At 42.7% G+C, this 27,814-nt stretch overlaps 1 protein-coding gene across 1 annotated transcript in view; it reads right to left on the minus strand.

Moving 5' to 3' along the window:
* PAPPA2 (pappalysin 2) overlaps window positions 1-27,814 on the minus strand; it is a 207,421-nt gene that overhangs the window by 67,460 nt on the left and 112,147 nt on the right. Inside the window, exons 12-13 of the mRNA XM_039881111.1 lie at window positions 15,911-16,046; window positions 15,507-15,723 (exon numbers count right to left, since the gene is read on the minus strand). Of these exons, the coding sequence (XP_039737045.1) occupies window positions 15,507-15,723; window positions 15,911-16,046 (353 nt within the window). The remainder of the gene's footprint in view (window positions 1-15,506; window positions 15,724-15,910; window positions 16,047-27,814) is intronic.

Here is a 27,814-nt window from a genome sequence, read left to right on the forward strand (position 1 = left end):
ACACGGCTCCTCTGAGTCAAGTCCTGTTCTCCATCTTCCCACCCTCCTGATGCATTTTCCTTTCCACCGAATGCCGCATCAGCTCCGATATCAGAAAGATAATGCGAACGGTTAAAATAATTCGTCTTAAAAGTTCTCGAAACATGTCTTCTTACAGTCTTTGGACAAACGTTAATGACAGTGGCAGCGATGAAGCCTTACGATGCCCCAGAGAGGTGGGAAGTCAGGTGTTTGTCTTGGTTGGACATACAAGGAAACTAAAGTCGTTTGGGAGACTGGCTAGAGGCCACACAGCGAGTCGGAGGAAAATCCTCGGCTGGATCTCAGAGCCCTCGCTCTTTGGGGCCAGCCTGGACCACGAGGCCATCTCCCCGGGGATGCGGCTGCTCTCCTGATGCTTTCTTCTCGATTCAAAAGCTAGCAGCAGAGGCCGGGGTGAGCCAAGAAGCTCCTCAGCAGGGGAGTCGGGGGGGAGAAAGTATAAAATATGGAACAGTCCGTCTTCATTTCGAGCCGTTTTCTCTTCAACATAGCAAATCAAGTTGGCACTATTTGTCCAGTGGCCGCGGTCTGCAAGATGCCCTGCTCAGTAAGTGTGTTTCCCCTTTTGGCAAAAGCATCTCACCCTTCCACCCGTTTTTTCCAGATCTTTCTTCACACCTCATCATAGTGTGTTCTCAGGTAAAGATGTGATGAACCCAGTCCGATGTGATTCACAGGTATTTCCATTTTAACAGGAGACAAAGTTTTAAGCCAAAGGAATGAGTTTTTCATGATGGAATGTTAAGTCGGTGGGGCCTTAGAAATCACACTCTGTGGACAGCCACCTGCCTGCTTGGCTCTTTGTCTCCCCCCTTCTCCGGATAAGCTTCTGCTCTCTTTTCGTCCTCACTTGCCCAAGTCGTTATGTTTGAGGGTTTTAAAAAATGCTTTCAAGAGTCCCTGTTCCAGACGTATTTTAACGCTAGGCTGTCCTCCTCTCGTACATAGCCTGCTTGTGGTCGCTCAGGCACAATCCTAGCACCATCCTGCCACAATGACGTGTGTGTGTCCCCTCTGTTGTTGGGTCTGTAAGCGCCACGTGTACTTGGGAAAGCTCTGCTGGCACAGTTCCATCCAGGGGTGACCTTCATGTGTCATGAGCCAGGCTTTCTTAACACCAAAGTTGTACATTACACTCAGGAAATATTTTTTAAATATAGATACCCGGGCTTGGTCCCCTGGAGATTTTGATTCTGTAGGTGGGATCCCTGCATCTGTGATTTGTTTAAGTTGCGAAGTTTCTGATGCTCACCAGGAGTGAAGCCCGGCACCACAAAGGTCTGGATACGTGTAACCTGAATGATATGGCAGTCAATTCCATAGGCCATAAACTGGAAAATAACAAGGCCAATTCCAGGAGAAACCGGTCCCAATGCTTGATCATTGCGCTTTAATGTACGAGCACAAATTGTCACGTAGAAGCCACAAGACAGATCAAAGCACAAAACCTTTTCCCCCTGTTCTGAAGAAACTTTCAATATAGCCGAAGAGAAAAAAAAAAATAATTAAATCATGCGTTACTGATTATAAATTCATGGCTGCTTCGGAGAAAGTTGTATCAGTGGATATGACTTGACCTTGATGAATGAATAGACTTTGGAAAGGCGAAATAAGTGACCCGGACATTACCTCTGCTGCCACGTGGACAGAAGGCAGGGCAAGGTAGCACCTCAGAACCCAGATGAAGATCACCATAGATTCAGTATGTGTGGGTCTCTCGAATTCTGACTAACAAACTTAGAGAGCTGAGATTGAAAGAAGTCAACGTCCATATTTAAAGACAGACTAGAAGGGAAGCTCCCCGAGTTCTCCTCCGCCTCCCAGTGGTGGGTGAGGAACAGGGTCAGGCTGACACCAGAAAGCAGATGTTCTCCAAAGAGGGAGTAGACAGACCCGCCAGCAAACCTACTCTGAGCTGTCCCCCGGGGCATGCCAGGCCAGGCGCCTCTTTTTAGTATTCCGTTCCTTGTTGAGGCCACTGAGGGAAGTTGACACAGCTTCCAGCCAAGGCGCACGATTGGGTAACTGGGTATTTTCTGATGAATGGATGGAGTCCTGGCCATTCTGCCTCACGGCTTTGAGCCAAGGCTGTCGTAAGGGCCTGAGCCACCCCAGAGGGATTCAGGGGGCTATGACAACATTCCAGATTCAGTCAGAACCAATCAACCTGCTTCTCCTGTGTGAGGGTCGATGAGAGATATGGGCTAAGGCCCCATTTCTTGACCATAGCCGCTGGGGAGGTGGGGGAGGTGGCAGGCGGGGGAGGTGGCAGGCGGGAGACCTTTAACGGAGATCTTACAAGAAGCACCGAGATGGACCTTAAAGGTAATTCAACCCGAATCCTCCTTTTAGAGGAAACTGAGACCAAAGCAAATGAAGGGATATCCTAGAACTTTCTACCACACTAAGACTACAATATAACAACAAAGAAGCACTTTAATTAAACATGGGCTCGAACTCAAAATCAGGGTGACATCGGCTCATGAATTTTTCTAGTCAATATCCCACCGTCCTCAGGCAGCAAGAAAAGTCTGACCACATTTGACGTCTGGAATCTAGTCTAGTTCAGGAGACTCCGTTTGGCACGTGCAGCACGCTTTTTGAGAAACGGCGTGGTGCAGCCTCGGTTCAGATCTTGACTCGCCCCTGCTTATCTCTGCAACCTTGGATAAGTCTTCTAACCACTCTGGCCCTCTGACTGCAAATCCGTAAAACGGTGCGGTTGAACTAGGTTCTCTCAAGGGTCCCTTCCAGCTCTAACATGGTATTTAATTTCATAGATGAGGTGCTGGTGGTATTGGGGTGGGAGTACAGAAAACTCGGGGATGGGCAGGATGTGGTGCAAAACCCCAAAAAAAGAGTTTCACGCAACCTTTCTTGCCCAGTCTAAGTTTTTGCTTAATGCCCCGACTTCTCAGTTGTTTAGTTAAACACAATCTTGCAATTCATTTATCCAAGACCTGCCACCATTGACCAAAGAGCAAAGCCAGTGGTTTCTGTAGAAACAGCTCTTTTAAGGTTAAATAGTAAACGAGGATCAGATTTCTCTCCATTCCCCCACTGCGTTTTATTGATCCTTATTGAAATAAGAGGGTGTGGGCTACGAAGGAATGTATGCTCTGGATTTGGCGGCAGATGGAAGCAGAATGGACGGAATGTAGCGTGGACTGGAAGAGACGGAGTCCTCATTAATCTTCCCACCACCAACAGCAAAACCGAGTAATAATAACAGCATCCATCCTTAGAGAGCTTTGCTGTTTCTCCAAACCGGTACAAAAGAGATGGTCCCTGCCCTGGCTCCCCATTCTGCCTGCTCCTCACTCAGGCCCCATCTTCGTTCTACGGGACATGAATCGTCAGCCTTCGCGGGCAGAACGATGTTGGTACTGGGAGGAGTTGCACTGAAGGATCACACCAACCGGGAAGGGAAAATTAACTCAAGTCCTTCTCTGAAGATTCTCATCTGAGAGAAACAGCGGAATCCAAGTAGTAACTGATTCTTCCCCCACGTTGACTGAGAAATGATGAAATTTTGCACTCAGCAGACTTCTTCCTTTCCTGTACCCTGGGAAAGTAGAGGTTTTCCCTGCCCCTCTAATGAAGTCTTTATCCTGAAGTTGCCCCTCAAGATATCCCTGTTGGAAGATGTCCACTTCTTTCTAGACTGTGACCTATTTGTAAGTTCAAGACTGGACTCTGGTGGCCCAGTCCTGGGTCATTTGCTTCACTGATTTCTAATTCTGGGCGCTGTTTCTACCACGCCTGGCTGTGATACCAGAAGTCCCATCCAAATGCCCCCTGTCCTTCTAAAGAGAAACACATTTACATCATGCAGCCAAAAGCACTCCCTTTCAAAGGCCCTGTCTCACCAAGTTTCAGAATCCATGATTTCAATGTAGATTACAAAATGTGTGGGATACCAAAAAAAGAGTCAAAACAATGGCTGGCTAACCGGCAGAGAATGAGCTTCCAGCATTGCACCAAGGAAGCAGAATCATCAGAAACAACAATTAAAGATATATACGGCTTTTCCCTCCAGTTTGCAAAGGAAGTAGCCATCTCCACGTGGGACACTGCCTAAAGGAGTGATCACTGGAGCCCTCACACGGACGGACGGCACGGCCGATTCCCCGTCCCTCTCCCCCGCCCACCTACTACTCATCCCTGGGCACTGACTGAGCTATTAAGAGTGACATTTCCCAGCCACATTCATAGGCCAAGCCTGGGGAATTGTGAAACATGCAGAGTTAAGTGAGGGAACAACACAGTCCCATGAATAAAGTTTAATGGGCACGAGATTCCATCTGGGTCATTGCTAGAACAGCGCCTACAGGGCAAGAGGAAAGGGTAGGCGGCTTCTCTGTGGCTATGCATAAGCTATATAGGAATTGGGGTCTTGAGGATCTGCAAGCCAGCACCGTGAATGAGTCCCAAATTTACCTATAAAAGTAGAACCCTAAAATACGTGCTCGGCCCTGTGGGACTCTCCCTTTCCCCTTGGCTTCCTTTCCCTATAAAGTTGCTGGACTCCCCAGCGGAAGCTTCACATTGTTCCCATCATCTCGTAATTTCAGAACTTGTCAGTCCTCGGTTGACATCAGATTTGGAACATCGCTCCCTTCTGTCCTTCTGCTCTGCCTCACAGTCCAAGCCTTGCAACATCGATGGCTCATTTGCTTATGGAGAAATGAAGGTTCAGAGAAGGCAAAGGATTACCCTGCAATCCTGCGGCGAGACTAGATGACGTGGCCAAAGGCAAGACGCAGAGGTCTGGACTTGCTGCCACTCCAGTCACCACACTTCCTCCGTCGCCACAGTGATGGCTATGCAGAACCAGACACGGCCTGAGCGTCACTGCAGCCAGAATTTATGGTCAAATCCATCCACAGTATCTGTCTACTTGGCAGGCTGGCGAAATGACAGAACCCTGGAAAAATCGGTTTGCTTTTGTTTTCTGCGCTCTCTCCACCAGCTGCCATGAATGTACATCAGAAGAACAGGCCAGACCTGAGCAAAACTGGAAAGCGGGTGACATTCTAAACTCATCTCTTTTCAGCACTGCTTTCTCTGCTTCTCCTGCTCCCCGGAACTTTCTGAGGCCCTGGTCTGGTTTTGAGCAGTCAAGGTCCATAAGAGAATACTCTTGATATAAATAGTTGCTAACGACTTAAAACATCTCTACTCCTAATAAGTAGTTATTTACAATTTTAAAGAGACTTCTCGAGATTGTCAAAATTTGAAGGAAACAGTTTCTAACAGAATTCCAGAAGCCATTGGGAGCCATCGTTTGAGAGTCAGTGTTTTGAAACGACCTGTTCCTCCGAGGAAGACACCAACCCCACGTCTTCCTAAGCCATTTGTGCCTGTTCCTAGCTTTGGACCGAAAGCTGTCACTTAACTGGTGGTCAGAACATATCCCACTAAGAACCATCGCAGACAAAATCATATTTTGATAAAGGCTATTTCTAGAATAGTCTAGCCACACTCCAATAATCGCCTAAATGAGACGATGTCCATGACGTTTTCTTTTTTTTCCTCTATAATCCCATGACGGCAAACAGCTGAAAAGACTCGAACAGCTCACTGTCGGTCACCAGGCCATCCATCACTGGCCAGGACGCTCAGGATCCTGTTGAGTGGACTCCCCTGCTTCTCCCTTATTTTACGGACAAATCGTTCTGGGAAAAGGAAGTTGGGCAAGAAATCTAGGGAACAAAGGAGCAGCTGTAATTCTTTCTTTGCCTAAGAAACAAAAACAGATTCCGTGTTAATTTGCTAAACTGCTTTGGGAAAGAAGATAATCAAATGAGTAGAAATGCGACACATAGGTCATTTCTACAGTGCCTGTCCCGGCAGCGAGACAGGATACTTCCCATCGCCCCAGAGCATTACCAAAAACCCGCTCCTAAAAAGAAAAATAAAACCAGGAGCCAAAAAATAAGCAAATGCTTTAACATGTAGCCCCCAGCGAAAGGAAGGGAGGAGCCCTCCACTTTGTGAGGCCATAAAAAGGGCGGCGATCTGAACCTGCTGCATGGGACAAGCAGGAGGAGGAGAGGCCGGGCAGGGTTTAGGAGCCCCAGCCAGGCAGAGGAGGAAGGGGAAATGTTGGCATCTCAAATCTGAGCTCCAAAATAAGAACCGGTAAAGCAGCAGCAATGAGGCTTCCAGAGAACACCGAAGCTTGAAGCAGAATGCCCGATAATGGTGATAGAATGACCCTATCGCCAAGACCAGGCTCACAAACCGATTCCAGCAAGGAGGCACCAAGGCACTGAGCCTGCTCCGGCTGCAGGCCCCTGGACCGGGCTCAGACGCCTTATAATCTAGCTCCAACCCTACCTGTAAGCTACAGTATAACCAAGAAGAAACATTTTCACACCTGAGTCCTAACATCTCCCAAGTGGAAAACAAAGCCACCTCCACCCAGAAATTCTCTGGGATTACTAGCATCATAGAAGTGAAGTTTTATGGGAAAGCTGCTCTGCTTTCTACCACATGCTTCCACCCTCGATCAAAATCCCAAGTCAACAGTGAATTCTTAAAGGAGGGTGACCCAGAATCCCTCTGTATGTGACTTAGTGATGCAGGCTCTGTCTTCTTGGTCAGCAGATCCACCTTTGCGAGAATAGCTTTTTCAAGCTAGAGATAGCTTCTGTGTCACAGCACAGGTATGCCATTGAAAGAGAGCTCTGAAGAGGCGTGGCAGATGGGGCAAGTCAGCCTGCGATGACATTAACCCTTCATGTTGCCACAGGTCATAAACTGCAAACAGAAAGTTATGAGTTATTTGGTGATAGCTCATTGTTGGTTTTTCTCCCTGGGTTATTTATTTTTTTGCAGTCCTTGCTTCAGGAAACGGAACTTGAAAACAGAGACTACACAGAGAAAACCAAGGTGCCTAAACTAGTTCGCAGGTACATACATCTGTAGGTCCTTCAGCCTCGAACATTCCAGACCAACAGTCTACATTACGCTTCAATGTCTCATTTTTTAAATAACGTAATCCTCTGCTTTAAACAAGCATGGTTAAGAAAACATGGCAGGTGTGTTCATAATATATATGTGCATTTTTATGTTAAACACACAAGAGTCAGAGGCCGAAGTCCAATATCATTGTTATTGTGATATTCACAATAACAGCCTAAGAATGAAGGTTTTGAATGTGAAAGGTAAATTCTGTGTAATAGCTGTTGCCCTGAATGCAGAATCATACAGAGCATTCTGTGTGCGTTCATTATTTGTGCTTCGATCCGACTTTATGTGTTCATGTTTCGTTTGCTTTAAGTAAAAAGAAAAATGCAGATTTGTACAGAAAAAAAAGGACGGGAAGAGAAAAGGAGAAAATCTGGGGATGATACTGCCCTTAACGAAAACATTTGTTTTTTACTTAAATACCTTTTTGAATGGCACTATTGTTTAAAAAGTTAAATCATTTTAAAATTTATTTATATAAGTCAATGTACATCAACCTTTTCCAAAATACTGTCTTGCACATGAGTGACATACACACACACACAGATTGACACACTAAGCCAAAACTGCCAAAACAATTAACTCTCCATCATCCAACACTATGAAAAGTGTCAAAACACAGATCATTTGAACAATAACTTAGATTTTACATAATTTTCTGGTTTTCTAGGAAACAAACCAGGACATGAGACACAGGCAGTTAGATGCTTGTAACTCCAAAGCCTACGCACACATCTGGTCAGGCCAGGCCAGGCGTGGTGGACATGAGCCCTGCCTCCCAGAGTCCACACCCTCGTGTGAGTCCCTCAACCTGAGCGTGGGTGGGACCAGTGAGTTGCTCCTAACCAACTGAATATGGCAAAAGTGACAATGTCACTTCTGATTATGTCACCTAAGATTGAAAGGTATTCCTACTGAGAGACCCTCTCTCGTTGGCTTTGAAGAAACAAGCTGCCATGTGTGAGCCGCCCATGAGAGAGCTGTGTGGCAAGGAGCTGAGGGAAGCTTCTGTGTCACAACCAGAAGGAAACTGAGGCTCTCCGTCTGGCAGCCTTGTGGAACCAAAAGCCAATGACCATGGGACCGCTTGAGCCTTCAGATGAGAACCCGGTCCTGGCTGACACCTCATTGTAACTTCGCCCAGGTCCCAGGTAAGCCAGACCTATAATCTTGACCTCGGAAACTGAGTATAACTGCATGTTTGTTTAAGTTGACAAGGACATAGTAACAATCACACAGCAATAGAAAACACATATGTAGAAACCAGGACCTCAAAATCGCAGATCCCCTTCGGGCTTACCTGCACTTCTAATCTCCAAGAGAATGAAATATTTTTTTCTGTTTTTCTCTCCTCTGAGAAGTAAGAGTCTTTTTATTTGGGTTAGGACCCTATAGGAGCTGAGTCAAAACTTGTTTTTCTAATGATCCCAAATCCTCTGGATTCTGCTCATACAATTGCCCTAATCTAGATTATTTATTTCCCGAACTTCCCAAAGTCCAAACTATGTTTACACATCCATCCTTTTTCACCTACTGCAGCAAATATCATTAGCTCACCTGCATGACTTGGAGCCCACATCAACATTACATAAACGCATCTAAAATATAGGTGCGCTTCAATTATTCCGGGGTCAGTTAAGCTCTTGTTACCCCGATCCAAATAGAGTTTGAAGGAGGATGGCAGGATTTCTTGGACAGTAGTAGACACGGATATATTTCTGAAATCCTTTTCCATTCATTTAATAAAACTTTATTTAAAAAACAAATTACTTGGATTCTAGTATTAGTTGTGCTCATCTTAAATAAGGGGAATTTGTAGACTTTGAATGTCAGTTTTTCCCAGCTGAAAAATGGTTCATGGACACTGTGGGCACTTAATATTTCTGAATGATAAATAGTCTATCTATTCCTATACACAGATACATGTGCATACACACATATACACACATGCCACATAGAATAATTTTACACATCAATTTACATTAAAATTTTCAGAAGGCTTTCTTGCACTTGAAGTAAAATACAGTAATATATACACAATGTGTACACACACACAGAGACTCTCTCTCTCTCTCTTTCTCTCTCTCTGTCTGTCTCTCTCTTCTCCGTCTCTCTCACTCTCATCCTACCATCATTTTAGATGTAAATTGTTACATGAATCAACACTCAATTATCCACAGTGATAAAAAGGATCAAAGCGTGACTATATATAGTGAGCGAGAAAGAATGAGAGTGAGAACAAGGGAGAAGAAAGAACCCAGGTTTCCACACGGATTTGCACTTTAAAAGACTGATATCCCACTCTATTTTAAATTAGAATACTTGGCTTTGATGAGCTACAGTTTAAGGTAAACCTCAGAACCCACTACAGTTTTATATTTAAGAGTATCTATTACGTGTTTTCCATCTCAATCAGAATGTGTATTTATACTGAATAAGCTAATGAGGTATTTATACTTTATGTTTGCCTTGGACTTAAAATTAGTTCAAAACATTAAAAAAAGAAAATACGAATTTCCAGTGAAGTCAATCTATTTTGAAATTATATTGAAAAGTGGTCTTAGTATTAAAGCCAAGAACTTAAAGGAAATTTTGTCTCAGACATAAAAGGCAGAGAACAAAGGGGTTTCTTCGTGGCTGACAAGCCCCTTTCTCCCGGTTATCAACTTATTGCCTCTTGTTCCAAATCCACCCTTCATTGCCCTGCCTTGTGAGACCAGAGATATAAACGTGCTCTTTTGCCAGTGAGCATGACGTCATATTCTCCCAGTAGAGGCAACTGGGGAGACGTCACAGAACGGAGGGGCGTGTCTTCTTGACTCCTACGTGGTTCCCCCGCGCTGCGTCCGTGGCACTTGATGTCCAACAGAGCTTCAGTGCACCCTAATGAGTGTCCATGATGGCCTGCGCATGCTAGCAAGTCCCGCCGGCATGCCAGGTTGCTTTCCAGCAGGTCTCAAAGGTACCCCAGAAAATGACTTCCCAGAAAGTTTCATGAGCACCCCAACGGCAGCTTTCCAGCAAGTCCCAACAGCACCCCAGCAGGCAGCTTCCTAATGAGCTTTACTCAGCGCCCTAGTGGGTGCTTTCCTTATCAGCAGCCCCAGGTTGTGAGTCCTCAGCAAACTTCTCTGCCATCCAGTGTGCCGCCACCCTCTGTTCCCAATGAGACCCAATCGCAGCCGTAGGTAGGGGCCTCTTTTGCATTTGTTCCTTCCTCTGATATCTTCCCCTCATTCTTAAAAGGAATGGTTGCTCCCTTTATCCACCATTCCTCTAGCTGTTAGGCTCCTCCTTACCCCTTAGTAGTCAATCCTCTGCTACTAGTTAATGGTTCATTTATATTAAACTCTCCCTATTCTAATTTCTGAGCCCCTGGCTGGACCCCACCTGACACAGAATGAAACTGGGAGTGGTACTAGGAGGCAGATTCAGGAAGACAGAATGTAGGGGTCAGCTGGCTGTGCCTTTGGGCCTGAGGACGATGCTGAGCTCCCTGTCAGCAGGAAAGGGGGTGCGGGTGCTCCCTGACGTGCAGTGGGATCATAATTAACAAGCTGTCACCTGGGACTGATTGTGATGAAGAGCCACCTGAGAACAAGGCCACTGGGAACGCCCAGGGGCGGCGGGACCTGACCACAGATGCTCTGAGTGTGTCACAGCAGTGAGCGAAAAGAGACCACAGCGAAACCAGTCCTCCTGCGGTGTCTCTCCAGAACCCTCTGCTGACAAAACTGAACATTATGCCAGCTGGCAGAGGACAGATATTAATCAAATCCTGTTCTAATGTTGCAAATGAGGGTGATCAGAGTGGACTTTGAGGTGAGAAACAATAAGCTGATGGATAACTGGTGCGCTTCGTGAAGGGAGGATGGTAAATGGGAGAGGGGAACGGGCTCTGCTCCCGCCAGGTGTTCGGATGTGCGGCAAACTCCCTCACGTGTCATTCTCAGCTAAGCTCGCGAGAATGCCACGAGGTGATTTCTCCCTGCTTCCCACTTAAACGGCAACAATACAAAAAAAGCGGGGGGAGAGGAAAGCTCTTATCAATATCAAAAAACCAAGACTGACAGCTGAAGTCTCTGAGGATTTCCTCCTGATTTCAAAACGTATTGGAACTGAATTGAGAAACATCACTGGAAGCCAAAGCATGCGTTTGTTTGTTGTTGTTGTTGTTGCTGTTGTTGTTTCCTGAAAAAGAAATCAAGGAACAGAGCCACACTAACACAAGCGAGGGAAACGGGGCATTCCTTCCTCTATCCCTCGCCCCTGTAAGGGCCAGGACACTGGGCACTGCTCTTCAGGGGTCACTGATCAGTTCTCTGCCCATTGGTCCTCATTGATACCACCCTTTTTGGCCACTTTGAGCTTTCAGGTCAGGAAGTATAACGATCTTGGCAGAGGTGGGGGTGAAAGCAAGTGGAGAGGGGAGGGAACCACTGGCAAAGGTCACTGAATCCTGGCAGATCAATGACCCAAAGGTAAGAATGCTACAGAGTCCTAAAGGATGCTAGCAGCGTGAGGACCCTGAGATAAATTTCAGAATAAAAGCTCGGAGCATTTTTATACAGTGAAACCCCGCTGCCATTGTAAAGAGTGCAGCGAAGCAACGTGCCCTGGGCTCTCACGGCAGAGATCGATGGAGGCGAAACATAATTTTAAAAAGGCAAATATCTATCACGCAAATGCAAACCGAACAAAAGAAAAGCAGGGGTGGAAATTTTAATTCCAGTTGCAGTAGAGCACAAAGCCAAAAGCGTTTAAAGCGGCCAAGGGTTGGCAAGAGGCATGACCCTGATAAAGATGAAACAGCCACAGGAAGTCACGCACCTACTTGTTTAACATCAAACTATAAGAGGCCGGAACTGTTTGAAATACGAGGAAAAACTAGAAGCAGCACAACTGCTCGGAAGGTGACGCTGCATTCTCAACCTTTTGCAGAGCAGGTGGAAAGGAAAATCTATCGGCGGGAAAGTGCGAACGCTGAAAAGAGATGAGCAGACGGAAGTTCCAGCCACTGTCATCAGCCCCAGGAAAGGAAATAGTGTCCTTCTTCAGAAAGTTCGGCACTGGAGGACCTGATGGGGACATGTTAGGAGGGCTCAAGAGGTGTTACAGTCACTGTTTCTGCTGTGTCCGTGCGACCGGAAGGACAGAATTCCGGTGTAGGATGGACCACGTGCTCATCAGCAAGTCTTCCCTACCCGTGACTTCTTCTACTCTGGACCTTGTGAATTTTCCAAGTCGATAACAAGCGTCGTGATTACCTGCAAGCTAATCCACTCGGATAGGCAAATCCACCTGCTAGTGCCTCGGTTATATCTCAGACACGCTCCAAATCCCACTGCATTAATCACAAAGATCGTTCGCACTTCCCAAAGCCGTGGGCACAGTCCTGGGTTGGCTGGGGGTCGGCCTGACACACTAACACACGGAACGCCATGGCAGGTCATGCAGGACCTTTTCCTGAAGTGGCGAGAGCTGGGAACATCCAGAGAGTAGAAGTGAACTGAGCACTTACAGAGAGCACTGGGGACCAAAACCTGGAATGCTAAACTCGGTTTTCAAGACTAAGTGGTTCATGATCGGCATACGAAGCCCGAAGGGTCATAAACTGGGTAGTCATCGCAGCAGAATGGGAAACGAGATGAAGAAAGAGATCAAAGCCAAAGGGTCCAAGCCAAGGATCGCGGACGTCACTGGGGAGCTGGACTTAGGTTTGTTGGCCTTCGCTGAGGTTCTGTGGGCCAGTCAGGCTGTGTTAAAGACACGATGTTGTAGGGTAAACAGGCCAGTGGTCATTACTGGTTAAATACGGAATGGATAACACATCTCCTACCGCCAGACATCTGTCAACTCTCCCTTACCCGTTTTAGTATTAACGGAATTCAGGTCATAAGGGGTAAGAGGGAGGTAGCCAGGAATCCCTCTCACTATGCCCAGAATTTGAGGGTTTCTCATTATGGTCTATCTACATCTACAACTGCGATTGATACAAAGATGCAAAGAGACTTTGAGAGAGAGTACCTAGGGATTCAGATTTTAAATCTGTTCACAAAGGAAATATATGGGATCTACTAGATTCCCTGTGTATCAAAATTTACCATACTGCGCTGATTTGCTGGCAAGAAGGAAAAGCCAATTTGCATGGTTCCTGTCAGTCACATGTGGTTTGGAAATGCCAATGCATTCCAGATACACTCTGTGTAAACTGGAGAATCATATCCTATTTCTACTGGTTTGCATGCATGCATATGAAACTCATTTCTCCCACAATGCCACATGAAAATAGGTGAAGAATTAGCAGCAGTGATCACAGTTAATGAACTTCTTTGTCAAAACCTCGCAGCTGTGATGGTGAGGAGAATTCTCATCCCTCGGGTCTAGAGAGACTGTGACTTCTCCATTTTAAGCTTGCTTGTTCGGTTCTATTCTGTGGAGCACTGAGAAATAAAATCTGTAACTGTCACTCGGCACACAGTTTCTGATACCTACTATGTGCCGAGCCCTCTGCTAGGTACTGAGAGATACCGAGCAGAATTTCCAATGCGAGGAGCTCAGAGTTTGGTGGGAAAGAACAAGTAAATAAATAGCTACCACCAATGTGACTGCTGCTGTTGTAGAGTTGTAGGGTTGTGTACAATACCTTATGGAAACAGAGCGGGAGTCTGCCAAAACTCCACAGAAAAAAGGTGAATCCTGACGGGGAAGTATGAGTTGAAATGAAGAAGGACTGGAAGGCATTCAAGAAAGTGGGAACACTATGTGCAAAGACACGAAGCTCATCAAGAACACATGTTGCAGGGTCCTGAAAGAAATTCTGTACGGCTTGAGGCCAGAGGTAGAGCCAGTAGAGAAAATAATTTGAAAACACATGAGAAAGGCAATAATTCTAGTAAACAATGCTGTTTTAATAGTCCACGTTCTTGTGTTAGTGTTCGAAGATGCTTGCTCACGAAGAAGACTCCGAAGTTGCAGATGAACTACCTAATATTCCGACGTGCACCATCTCCACTCCATGCCTTGCTGTTTCTCCCATCCTGGCACTTACAACAATACCTGGCACATAGTTAGCACTTACTTCACATAAAATACTATTACCGCATGGGGTAGACAGCCTCTAAGATGGTCCCTAATGATTCACGCCCTGGTGCAAACCCCTGCCCTTGAGTATTGGCTGGACTTATTGACTCATTTCTAAGTAACAGCATATACGAGAAGTCAGGGGTTGTCACTTCCAACACTGCGTTATAAAAAGACTGTGGCTTCTCTTTTGGGCAAGTGTCTCTTGTACTCAAACTTTCTGGCTCTCTTTGTCTCTTGGGTCACTAGTTGCCATGTCATAAGAACACTCCGGCAGCGTAAGGAGAAGCCCACATGGCGAGGATCTGAGCCACGCCTAGGTGAGCATGCCCACTGTCGGCACCCATGGGAGTGAGCTTGGATGCAGAACTTCTGAGGCCTGCCAACGGCCACATGAGTGAGCCTGGAAGCGGGTTCTCCAGTTCCACTCAAGCCTTGAGGTTTCTGCAGCCCTGGCCAACAGCCTGATGGAAACCTCAAAAGAGATATCTAAGCCAAGAGACACCCAGATGATTTGCATCAACAGAAACTGTGATAAGCCACTCAATTTTGGTATAATTTGCCACAAAGAAAAGGAGAGTCCATATACTATACTAGTATGGTCTACTTCCATTCCCTAATCAAGGCTGGGTTTCTGGTATACCTAGGTCGAGTATGGCAGCAACAGAGCTTCTCCTTGGTGATGGGGCACTGCCTGGAAACCCAGCTTTGGTGACTAGGATCCCAATCGCCTGACACCCCACTCCTCAAGGGACTAACCCCTGTTACCTACTGCCCCACTCAACTGACTGACCATTCATAGAATGAGTCCAGCCCAGCTCCGGCACAGGTCATTGTCTGGTGTGCTCCCTTCCCCTCTGGGGCCCACCGTGGGTATAGCCAAAGTACAGTCCCTCTACTAACTATGGCTGAAAGTCCAGGAAACCTCTATCTAGATGACAATAGTCACAGATGTCCAGAAAGACGCGTGTAGCTAATGTATTCCTGATTCCCATCTGTAACTCTAATTGATTATATGACGTCTTAGAAACTAAATGTTTACACCGCTGAGGTGGGAACGAGTGGAAAAACATATTGCTTTGGGAACGCTGACATTTTGGCAGAGAATGTTTGGTAGTTGGAAATAACAATGCTAACTTAAAGGCAGTGGTTTTATATGTAACAAAGATTTTAAGACCTGGTAAAGATGTTGAATATTTACATAAAAAATTATGCTCCGCTAAGGAAAGAAGAACAAAATAATGCTTCTACCAATTGTTCTTTGCTTGTTTATGTCTTTTTAGGAGTTCTCAGACCCATTTTTTAGGTAGCGATTCAGCACCCATGATGCTATATATGGAAATGATAGCAGTTCATCACAGCCACAAGAAAAAGAAAGGAGAAAAGGAAGGGAGGGGACTTTGTACCTCTGTCCCTGATGATTCCGCCCCTCATACTCTGGGATGCAGTTATTGGGGGCTGAAGGACTTGTGTGGGAAGATGTCCTTAGAGCCACCGCTGAGATGCCCACCAGCGAGGATGAGAAGTTCAGCAGCACTGCGGTGGTATGGTGGGCGAGGACGTCCGGGCGATGGGTCACATTGATAACCAGTGGGTTCTGCTGGCATGACAGCTCATAGGTTCCTGAAGAGAAACAAGGACGTGAATAATATTCTGCACCATTTTTCCACATCTAGTATTCACTGTATCCTCTCAGCGACTCTGTGACGTAGGCGAGGTACCGACCAACATCAGAGACAGATGTGAAGCTAACTCTTGGGTCTAATGGATTGTCCTCCAGTGGCCCTAAATGGATAACTGTCGGACTCACCAAGAGAGTGGTTGTTTCCATTGACATCAGTCAGGTGGAGGGTCGCCGTTGGCCTTGGATGTTTCCCAGATGCCAGGCCATCAGATGCCAAGAAGACGAAAATTGCCACGGCCACTCCTGGTCTACTGAAACACACCTGGGCATAAGCACACGTATGTATGAGCCATTATTCCCACTGGGCTATCAAGGCGCGTAAAGTAAGAGCTCCCCTTTCCTTTACGAGTGAGAAAAATATGGAGTAGGCACAGAAAGATACTCAAGCTTACACCAAAAGTTAAAATTAGATAAAAAGAAGATAAATTTCAGCTATGAGATTTTTTACTGCAAGTGTTTCTTTTTTACTTGAACCTGTCTTTCTTTAAATTTCTCAAAGAAGATCAATCATTCAAAGAGACTATGGCTTGAGACAATTAGCCATCATATAACCAGCCAATACCTCCTCATCTCCAAAGTGAGAGGAATGGACAGGAGGACAGTCACCAAGCAAACATTTTGTTCTGAACTGCCACAGCTAATTACCCTTCCCCAACTCCCTGTCTTCCCCTAAAATCTTGATCAGACCCTTTCGCTTAGCATGCGGTCTATGATGTCGGGGAGAGGTTATCGCAGAGTCTGTTTTCTGAGATTAGAACCTGCCGAACTGTTTATTCTCATGCAGGTCTCCTGCTGCCCCAAATATTTACACCCTATCCATGACTGGAAAATAAGCCACCAGTGAAGCCCAGGAAACTCTGCTTATCTATAAGGAATATCCCTCGATGCTTAGGCTGATAACAATAAAACTGTTTTACCAAGTCAACCATGGATGCGTTGTCCCTGGAAATCCTTTAATATAAAAGAAAACATCTAGGAGACTGAAGGATGGCCCGGAGAGTTTATTTTCCACACTGAAAATATTTGATGCAGTCATTCTAGTTTTATTTCCTATAGCTCAACGTTATTCTTCATTTCTGTTGAGAATAGGTTCCAACCTTCCCTGGTGTGACAAGGGTGTTAGTTTATGAGAAACTGTATATACTCCCCTAGCTTTTTATCAGGTTCTGGGGGTGAAGAAGCCCCAAGAAAACTGTCCTCAGGGTAAAAGCAGGGTGCAACATCTGATGGCAGGGACCTCCTCTGAACACAGGGAGCAGGAGAGTAGAACATGCTTTCCATTTTAACGAGAATTCCTCCTTGTCCGCAGACTGACTTCTCCTAGTCTCGGCGGCATGTTTACAGTGTCCATTTGCACTGCTGGCTTAATGAGGGCGACTTTATGGTCAGTGCAGGACACCTCTCCCTTCTTCCTCTCCTCCTTTGAGGGAAGGACAAGCCACACTCTCTTTTTACGGTGTCTTTCCAACCCCTCCACCTTTTCATTTCCCCTCTTTGAAGTAATAAATATTCCCTTATAACCTAGGAAACACCCAGACCCATAGGTTATAGCTTGCAATACGAGGTCCTTTGTTCCCAGCTGGATGAGGGCTAGACATGAAACACACCATAAGGTAACCAACGGCCTAACGCAAAGCCCTCAACTCCGACGGCAAACGACATCAAAGTCCCCTGGGAACTCCCATGACCTCTTCCTTTTCATACGCCACAAAAGAGACCTGAGCACTGCAAGAAAGTTCTGGGTCATTTCCTGAGCCAGGAACAGGCAGAGTCCAAACAAGTACCTGGCGGCTTTACCCCAGGGGGCCTCGGGCTTGAAGAGTGGGGTAGCTTCAACGGGGCACGGTGGGGGCTCAGTCTTCCCATCTCCATTGGGGCCCCAGATAGAACCACCCGTGTGAAACTAATTAGCGGGTGTCAGTCTCATGGTGTGGGTCTCCCTAGGCCCCCAAATGTCCACCTCATCTGGCATCTTCTAGAAGTGCTGCTGCCTTGCTATACGGGTCCTTGAATCCCAATCGCTTGAACCCAAGCTGGCTCCTGGTGGCAGTGTCTCTGTGCCTTGATTTGGGGGAAGCCGCTATGCCAGGATTTCCAGACCGTGGCTTATATAGGAAAAGCACAGGCGAGACTTACAAAGGCGACACAGGCAGAGCGATGCTGGGCTACGTGAAGCAAGGCAAGACAAGGGTCCCATCGAGGTGCCAGATGCCCAGTCTCAGGCATCCCCTCTCACGGTGACACGGAAGACGCAACCAGACTTCATTCTCATCCAAACACCAAGCAGGCCCCACAACAGCAACTAGGTGCAGGGGAAGCATAAACTCTCTCACACAGCTGTGGGGGCCTCGACATCAGAGATGAGTCTGAATGTCCACATATGGGTATGAGCCACTTGGATGGGGGGAAGGGAACCAAGCGAGCTCACCATTCTGGAGAGAGTGTCAGCCAGGCAGAGCCCTGGGTTTGACCATCACCTCCATCCTTACTCACTAAGCAAGTCTGAGCAAACCAGCTCTCCTCTGAGCCAGGGCTTCCCTACCCGCGTCTGAGAAACAGACACATGACCCCTCTCACACGGCTACGACGAGGAGTAAATAAAACCACGTGAAAACACAGGATGGTGCCTGTCATCCCATAAGGACTCAGTGTTCAATAATCTTATTTCCAAAAATAATTTTTTTTTAAATTCTGTTTACACTTCAGGAAGACCAAGGTAAAAATAACATTTTAAAAAGTAACATAGAGCACTATGCTTTTCTGAAGTGGATGGATGAAAACATTGCATAGATGCTATTTTAAATTGGTACGTGTAGAAATGCAAACTGGTACTCTCAGTGAAAACTGGCAGAATCCGAGGCTCTTGGTTTGGACTGTATCTCTACAGTCCAAATGGAATGGAATCCATGAAAGATACATTTTACACACATAGAACTTTTAATAGACTTTTCAGGAAAGCCAGTTCAATATACAGTTATTAAAAACCTACTTTCGCTATAGACAAACTTCTAGGATTACCAGTGTAATTAGAATACTAAAGGTGTATTTCTTATTCAAACAAAGATGATATTTTTAAAAGTTACTCTTTCCACAGCCCAGCCACAGCTATTTTAATATGTAGAATTTATTATTTAATGTAAGTAATAAATTTTATGTATCTATATGTGAAAGAGAGGCAGCAGCTGGAGCAGAAAATCTGGCCACACAAAGCTTTACTTATCCCATGCCATCTTTGGCACTACAAGTGACACCCCTCTAATCACCACACCGAATGCGTTCTACGAACAGCTGCCCCCTCCTTCCGGACTGAGCACCCACGTGCACCTCCTGGGGGACCACCCAGACCTGCAGGAGGCACCCCACAAGAGAAAACGCCATGACGCTAAGATGTCAGGAGGATTCTGGGCTTTGTGACGCTTCATTGTTATGTGTTAACGAGGAGACTGCATTCATGTGTGGCGTGGGCAAAATAAAATTAATTCGAACATGGCTCTGATGAACAAGAAAGCCTGCAGCCAGACATCAGAAAGGAGGCAAGATCTTTCAGAAAAACAAGTAATTTTCAGGGCCGAGCAATGGTCTCGAGATAGGGAGGGACTGACTGCCGGTGAAATCCGCTCAGCGAATCCATCGCAAAATTCTTTGGCACAGAGAAAACACACATTGGATAGATGGACGGACGGACGCACAGACAGACAGAGACTGACGGACAGGCAGGCCAAGGAGAACCGGCCCCACAAACTCAGTTGCTTTTTCATCCAAAGCCCGCACGCTAACTAAGAAGAGTAAGAGTGTGAGGATGTTTTCCTCGTGCGGAATTGTCAGGGCTTAAGAAATCTCTCTTCGATCTGCCTGCTGGGTACAGACACATTTAACGTGCACCCAAGCCAAGAGTTTCGACTTCCAGGTCGTCCTTTGTGGTGGTCGCTGGCAAGCAGACCCTGAAAATATACCACAAACTTGAAAAGAATCTTCTCTGAGGTTTTAGAATGCTTTCGGTTAGTTACTGGGTTGTTATTTTTTCTGTGCCTTTCCATTTTCACTCCTCTGTGGCTCTCCCTGATTCCAAGGAGAAAGGGAAGGCTGCTGGACAGGAGAAACTGGGCGGATACTACATTCTGTTTGTGCGGCGCTTTACAGTTTGCCAAGCGTGACCACGTGCTGTGCTGGAGCCTCCACCAGGCTCATGGGGTTTTATTTGAGATTTTTGTACTGTATTATCCCTAGGATACAAAGGTTATATTGTAGAAGCAGGATTCTACAGAGCTTAAGTGACTTCCTCTAGCTAAATGCTAGGGGAATTTCCAACTTTAGGTTCTGTACTCTTTTTTTAATTTTTTTAATATTTTCTAACTTAAAAAAATGATTTTATTATTAGTTTCAAGTAGACAGTACATTGGTTAGACATTTACATAGTTTATAAACCGATCCCTCTAATTGCTCTTTCCTCTGGCTCTCCGCTGACTGCATGCCCTATGCCACGCTCCCCATCCCCATGGCCATCTATCAACTACTAATTTGTACTTCTTTACTTTTGACTGCACAATGGTTCTTAATTTGGGGTGAGCAGGAAATCACAGATTCCTTAGAAAATGTGTTGACACTTGTTCCCTCTCAAAACATGAAGTCACACAAACACTTAGGCATAAAAGCTTCATATAATTTCAAGGAGCTAAGAGAACACTTTAAAAACTAGTAGGAGTACATTTGTATTGCTACTACTGGTTTTTAAAAATGTTTTCTTATCTCCCTGAAATTGTAGGAAGCTTTTATAATAGAAGGAAAATAGTAATGTTGTGATAAGTATGTAAGGGGGAAAAGGGGTACTAGATAGATTTAGTGGAGTGATCACTTTGTGAGTTATAAGATCTCTTATAACTCATTATGCCGTACAATCGAAACTAATATATTATTGTATGCCAACTATAATTGAAAAAACTCATTGAATTATACACTGTAAATATGAGCAAATAATTGTCTATTATATTTCAATAAAACTAAAAAAAAAGAAACCATTCTCAAAGGAAAGAATAGTAGTCCCATTAAGGAATCAACGGAAATCAGATTAAGAATACGTGCATTATTTGTTGACCCATATGCCTTTTTTGTAGGTGAAAAATTATCGAATATTAGAAATTTTATATGGACCATCTACCTATATGGATAATCCCGTCTATGTAGACTTCAGAAATTTGACAAGAGATCAACTCTCAAAGTTTCAGGGGGTTTTACCCGAAGTCCAAATCTAAGAGATAAAGGAAGAGTACGAGGCAACTAGCCTCTCGCCACTGACAACCATGTCTTGGTGGTCCCCAGACTTGAAGTCAAAATGGAAGGGAGTTTGGAACCTGGTTTGGCTTCTTTCCCATGTCTGAGCCCCTGTCTCTCTTGGTATTGGTCAAAACCCAGGTCATTTCCTGTGTCATTCCTTCACAGTACAAGTGAGGCTACAGACACCATGAGCTTACGTGGTTCTTGTTCCAGAAGAGTGAGGTCATTTTGTGACACGAAGAGGGAACCACCATTATGATCCGCACTGTCTCTGGTGAGACATTTCAAAATGTATGACTTGGCGAGTCAGTGGGAAGGTTCAGACCAGAATCAACTCACTGGCTCAGGTCCTACTAAGAGAATTTGCATACCTGTGATTTTAGACACCAGGACAAAGTGTGCAGAGACTCCATGTTAGAAGAGCTTGGGGGGCGCAGAAGGGGGATCAGAAAGAGACAAAACCCAATTTGCAGTGAATACTGTGGTGCGCCGCCCAGATCCCCTCCCCACTGGCTCAGCTCAGCTCACGGCCATCTCTTTTCGGAATTGTCCTGGGAGGAAGAAAGCCACCACAAGGGTCATGCCACTTCCATGGAACCAGAGGAGAGGGGAGAAACCCATGTCCAACGGCTTTTAGACAGGAGTGTGCGGTATACAGGTGGGACAGCTCGGAAGGGCCATCTCAGCTCCCTGTGGGATGCCGACACTTTCCTGTGGCTATTCCTCCCTCTGTCTACTCCTAGTTCTCTCATTCCCCCACAGGTGTTAATCCCAAGGCAAGTTCTTGATAAACTTTTGCATGCAAATCTTCATCTCAGAGTCTGGATCCTGAGGAAACTCCACTTAAGACAAAGTCTGAGAATGAGAACATTTATTATGGATGGAGAAGGTTCTCTGGGGAACAAGAATATGTAAGTGAACGGATGGAGGAGTGCAGTGCAGAGCCAGGCAAGCTTCCCTCCTGGCTGAAAAAAAAAAAAATTGCTATCTCAATTATTCATGAAAATTAGAGTCTGCTCAGTTGTCACATCTGGGGCCTGTCAAAGCTTCTATGTTAAATCAGTGAAAAGTTAGATTAGTAGTACTCACATAAGAAAGTGGAAAATGAGTGCTCTGCCCTCTGGGGATGATGTGTTTAAGCCACTGGGAGAAGAAGTTCCTCTTTCGATGCACTAGGCTAGGTTTTGATGGAAATGAAAATCATACACACACAATGATCTTTGCTTCTGCAGGATTCCCAGGAGATACAGGGACCCACAGAGGTTAATTTTCCAAACAGAAGATTTCCTTTTGAAAGGCAAGAACTTTTTAGAAATTTCAGTCATGTGTATAGAAATAATTCAGGGTATATTAGAAATGTTCTGCCCTCTTAAACAGAGGATCCTGTAGGTAACAGAATTTTCACTTGACAAATTGGAGGCATCATCCTGAACATCCATTATTTTCCTGAATGCTGAGGTCAACAACCCTCTTACTGTGCATATGAATCACCTGAGGATCCTGTTACAATGCAGATTCTAATTTAGTAGGGTTGAGATTCTGCACTTTCACCTGCTCTCAGGCGAGGCTGATGCTTTTGGATGCCAACCATATTTTGAGTAGCAAGGCTCTAAAGGCATCAATGGATATAATTATCTTTGCCTTTAGCTTTGATAGCCTAACGCTGTTTCTCTTATTAATAATATTTTTTATTATCTCTGCCTTTTAAAATTTCACCATTAAGCTTAAAATAAAATGCAGAGCTAGAAGGAATCATCTAAACCAAACACCTTATTTTAAAGCTAAGAAAACTGATGCCCAAGGAGGTTATATGATTTATATGAGGTCACTTGACTGGTAAATGGTAAAAACAAGGTTTACAATACTTTTTCTTTGAGTACATGTTTTCACCAAGTTTCTAAACTCCTTACTAATTTGTTGCTCCTTTTCTATAGCAGACTGAAAATTCAGAGAACTAATATTGTTAGAATTCTATGTAAAGGAAATAGCTCTAACAAAGGGTCCAGTCAACTTTCCTATGAACAAAGTCTAAGAACTCAAAGTAGTGATGGGTCTTGGTGCTTTCTATGTGTGAGCTATTTCCTTTTTTTCCTAAATTATGAAATTTAGACAGTTTTCTGGGTGGTTGAAGTCATCTCTGAACAGAGAATTAGCACCTGACTGATTAAATTAAAAAGAATTAGAAGGGTTGCCAGATTTAGCAAAAACAAACAAAAACAGACAGGACACCACTTAAATTGGAATGTCAAAGAAACAACAAATAATTTGTTAGTGTAAGTATGCCTTGAATATAGCAATAATAGTACAAATTATTCATTGTTTATCTGAAATGCTTTTTTCTGCAATCCAAAGTTGGAAAGATATAAAGATGCGCAATAAGAAAAACAAAAAATGAACAAATGAAAGAAAGAAGACCAGAGAACACAAATTAAAAAAAAAAAAAAAGAATGCAGAAAAGGATTTTGTAGCTGTTTTTGTATAGAAATAAAATAGAGAGAGAAAAATGTGAAGCATGGTAGACACTTTTAGACCAGCTAAAGGACAGTACACATTTCTAATACAAACTAGTCCTTAATTTCTGAATGAACAAAGGCTTACTACTGAAGTGCTTCCTAATGCAATGAAGGCCATGAAGTGGAGGGAAAAAACACCTCTCAAAATGACACACAGTTGGCATAATAATAGAGTTGTTATGCTTTGAAAAATCAGTGCTAGGAACAAACAAAATGAATGATTTTAAAAAGAAAATATAAATTATCGTAAAATACTTAGGGCTGATTGACAATGAAAGTACTATATGTCAACATTTATGGGCTACAGGAAAGTAGTACTTACAGGAGACTATGGAACGATGAAAACAAATCATTCAAGGATTCAACACAATAAGCCAACAAAGAACATTGGTGTAGACCCAGAGAAACGGGAAGAGAAGAAATAATAAAGATAAGAATAGTAACCAGTGAGTTAGAGAACAACTAGAACGAGAAAATAAATAAAACTCAAAATTGTTCTTTGAAGAAATCCCAGACACAACAATCAAGAAGAGAAAAAGAAAGTTCAAAACATACACTATAAAGAGAGTGATAACTATAGCTAAAGTAGAGATGAGATGTAATAAAAATACTTTATGAACAATTATCGGCACTAAGTTTGAATATGGGGAAGAAATTAATACATTTATGGAAATATCCAATAGTCCAAAATTGAACATAAAAAAGGAATATATTAATAAAAATAAATGATAAAAGATTAACCAATAAAACCTAAGAGTATATTTAAAATATCATATATAGTAAACAAGTGGGTATACTCCACAAAGGCAAAAATGATATCTAAAAATTAAAAAAAAATCTATCAATATTATTCAACATAATGATGGATCAAAGGAGGAAAATCACATAATTATATCAATTGATACAAATCAAGTGTTCAAGTTGAGCTCGTATATACCAGTACATTTTCCAAGAGGCAGAATAAACGACCTAAGGCTTATTCTAAAATTTACATGGAAAATAAGTGTTTATAAATAATAAATATCTAATTCGATTTTAAAACAGATATGCAGAAAAGTAAAAGGGGAGACATGCTCTACAAGATACGTTTACATAGTAAAATTTATAAAAATAAAAACAGTGTTTTGCTGGTGTAAAGAAAAAGAATACAGATCGATGGAATGCAACAATGTTAAAAAAAAAAAAACAAGCTCATGTATATTCTAGAAATAGTATATAATTATCATGGTACCACAAATCATTAGGGCAAGAATGAATGTTTTAACAGATGGGGTTAGAAAAATTAGCTTATCATATTTAGAAAACAAAAATGGAACCCTACCTTATTCTATATACAAAAACAAATTTAAAATATGTTAAAGACTAAACTTTAAAAGGCAAAGCTATAAAACATATTAAAAAATTTTTTAAATCTTTGCAATCGTAGAAGAAAACTAATAAATTTGTCTATATTATAATTAAATAGAAGAGAAACACTAAATGCCTGATAATTATTTTTGTAAAGGGATGTTCTACTCCACTAATAATCATAAAAATTCAAAATACAACAAGATATCACTTTATTCCCATCAGATTAATTAATTTTAGTAATTGGAAAATATTAGGTTCAGACTAGGATATGTAATGAATATACTATTGTCGATGTCTTGAAATTCTTAAGTTTAAGTCCATGTGTCTATATGTATGTCTATATGTTGGGTATATTTATGGGCTGTCTTGTTCCATTAATCTGTCTATTCATCTACCAGGATCCTTGATATTTTAACCACTATAATTTTATGATATATGCTGATATTTGACAGGTCGAGGCCTCCTTCATTACTCATCTTTTTCAGAATTTCCATAAAAACATTAAAATCAACTTGATAATTCTCTTTAAAATCTTGTTAGAATTTACTAAAATTATGTGAACCGTAGTATTCAGGGAGAATTGACCTTTATATGATATTGAATCTTTCTATACAGGACCAGTTTGTGCCTCTTCATTTTTTTAAGCCATCATTATACCTTCATATAGATATTTCAAAATTTTTTTTACATTTATTCGTAGATATTTTACCATTTTAATTGCTACTATAAATCAAGTATTTTCTTTCATGATATTTTCTCATTGATTATTGTTTAAAATTGGAGAGCATATTTACTTTCATTTAATTTTATACTGAACTAAGTGAAATAATTTTCAGGTTGCTTTCTCTTTTCAGATGTTCAGTCAAATTATAAGAAAAATAATTCAAATTTTACTTCTCACGTTTTGTCTCATTTGTTTAATAACTTATCGAGTATAAAATTAAACACCTAACTGATTTGGCTGCTACTTTCAGAGAAAGTAAAATAACTGATGATAAAGGAGTTTTTTCTATTTCACTGATTTCTGCTTTCTGTTATTTCCTGTTTAATTTTACTTTGTTTATTAATTTGATTTTTTCCTACTTAAGGTGGAAATGTTAATTATTGATTTTATAATTTCCCCCCTAAATACAGACATTCAAAGCTTATCATTTCCCTGTAAGTACTGTTTTAATCACATCCCATAAATTTTACCATGTTACTTCATTACCATTCTGCTCGAAATATTTTCTAATTTCCCCCATGAAATCTTCTGTGGCCTATGGATTGCTTAAGACTGTACTGCTTGAATATCAAAAAATCGAAGATTTCCTAGATATCTAGTTATCATTTCTAATTTAGTACTGTTGGGATCAGAGCATGCACTCTTCATAATTTCAATCATACACGTTCGTGAGGCTTGTTTCAGAGTCTAGTACATGGCCTACCTTGGTGAATGTACCATAAGCATTCTGCAGCTGTTAGTGTTTCTACAAATGTCAGTTAGGTCAAGATATTTGATAATGATCTTCAGATGTTAAATACTTGTCCTGATTTTTTTGTCTACTTGTTATATCAATTACACAGAGATGATGATAAATCTCCAATTATGACTATGGATTTGGCTGTTCATCGATTAGTTCTATCCATTTTTTAATTCATTTCCTTTGATGCTCTTTTCTTAGGTACTTCAATTTTATAACAATTAAGATGACTGTATTTTTGATAAGTTGACCCATTTATTGTTATAAAATGTCCCTCTATCTCACGTAATAAATACTCTGCTTTGAAGTCTATTTTGTCAGATATCAACATAGAACATGAATTTTCTTATGCTTAGAGTTTACATGGCATATAATTTCTACCCTCTTATTTTCAATCTGCATGTTTTTATGTTTAATGTGATTTTTATAAATAGTATAAAATCGGCTCTTTCCATTTTATGTGACTGACGATCTCTGTCTTTCATGTGGCATTTTAGACAATTTGAACTTAATGTAACTAATAATACAGTTGGATTTAAGTCTATCATCTTGATATTTGTTTCCTCTTAATTATTTGTTTCTTTCACCTTAAAGGTGAAGATGGTGAGTCACTGATCTTTGAATCCCTCTACAGTGCAATATTTTGTTCATTTTAGGCAGCGTTTATTGAGTTGAATTAAAAGTGAATGTTCTTATGGAATGGAAATAAGACAGATGACAATAAGTACCTTTAGTATTAACTAAAAACATGATACAGAGCTGAAGTCAGCACACGACAGTCTGTGGCCCAAATACGACCCCTTGCCTATTTTTGTATGATCTGTGATCTTAGAATGGTTTTTGCATTTTAAAATTATTGAAAACACTCAGAAGAAAAATAACGTGAAAATCATATGAAATTGACATTTCAGTGCTCATAAACATAACTTTATTAGGACACAGCCATGCCCACTCATTTACATATGGTCTACGGTTGCTTTCATTCTACCATGGCAGTGGTAACTGTGACAGAGACCATACGGCTCAAACTCCGAACTGTTTCTTATCTGGCTCTTTACAGGAAATGTTCCCCAAACATTTCTGGAAGAAGGACCATGGCTTTGGGATAAGCTGGATTTGAATTTGAATCTTATTTGTATCTCTACTAGCTATGTTATCTAAAATGCTTAACGCTTCTGAGTTTCCAGATCATTGTTTTTGGAATAAGAAAAATCATATCTCTACTAGAGAATTTGTTTAAGAATTAACAATAAGATGCCTGGAACAGAGTAAATGTCAGTAAAAATGGTCCTCTCCCTCCCCAACTCCCACCCCACAGTGCCTGGTGTTAGAAATTCTCATCTTTGAAATCCGATCAATTAAATATGCATTGCATTTTCAGTTGAAGATTCATATGCAGTGTTTGGCTAATTAAACCCAAACAAAGAAAGGGA

Source organism: Pteropus medius, unplaced genomic scaffold (genome assembly GCF_902729225.1).
Source record: "Pteropus medius unplaced genomic scaffold, Ma_sr-lr_union100, whole genome shotgun sequence".
NCBI classification, from domain to species: Eukaryota; Metazoa; Chordata; class Mammalia; order Chiroptera; family Pteropodidae; genus Pteropus; species Pteropus medius.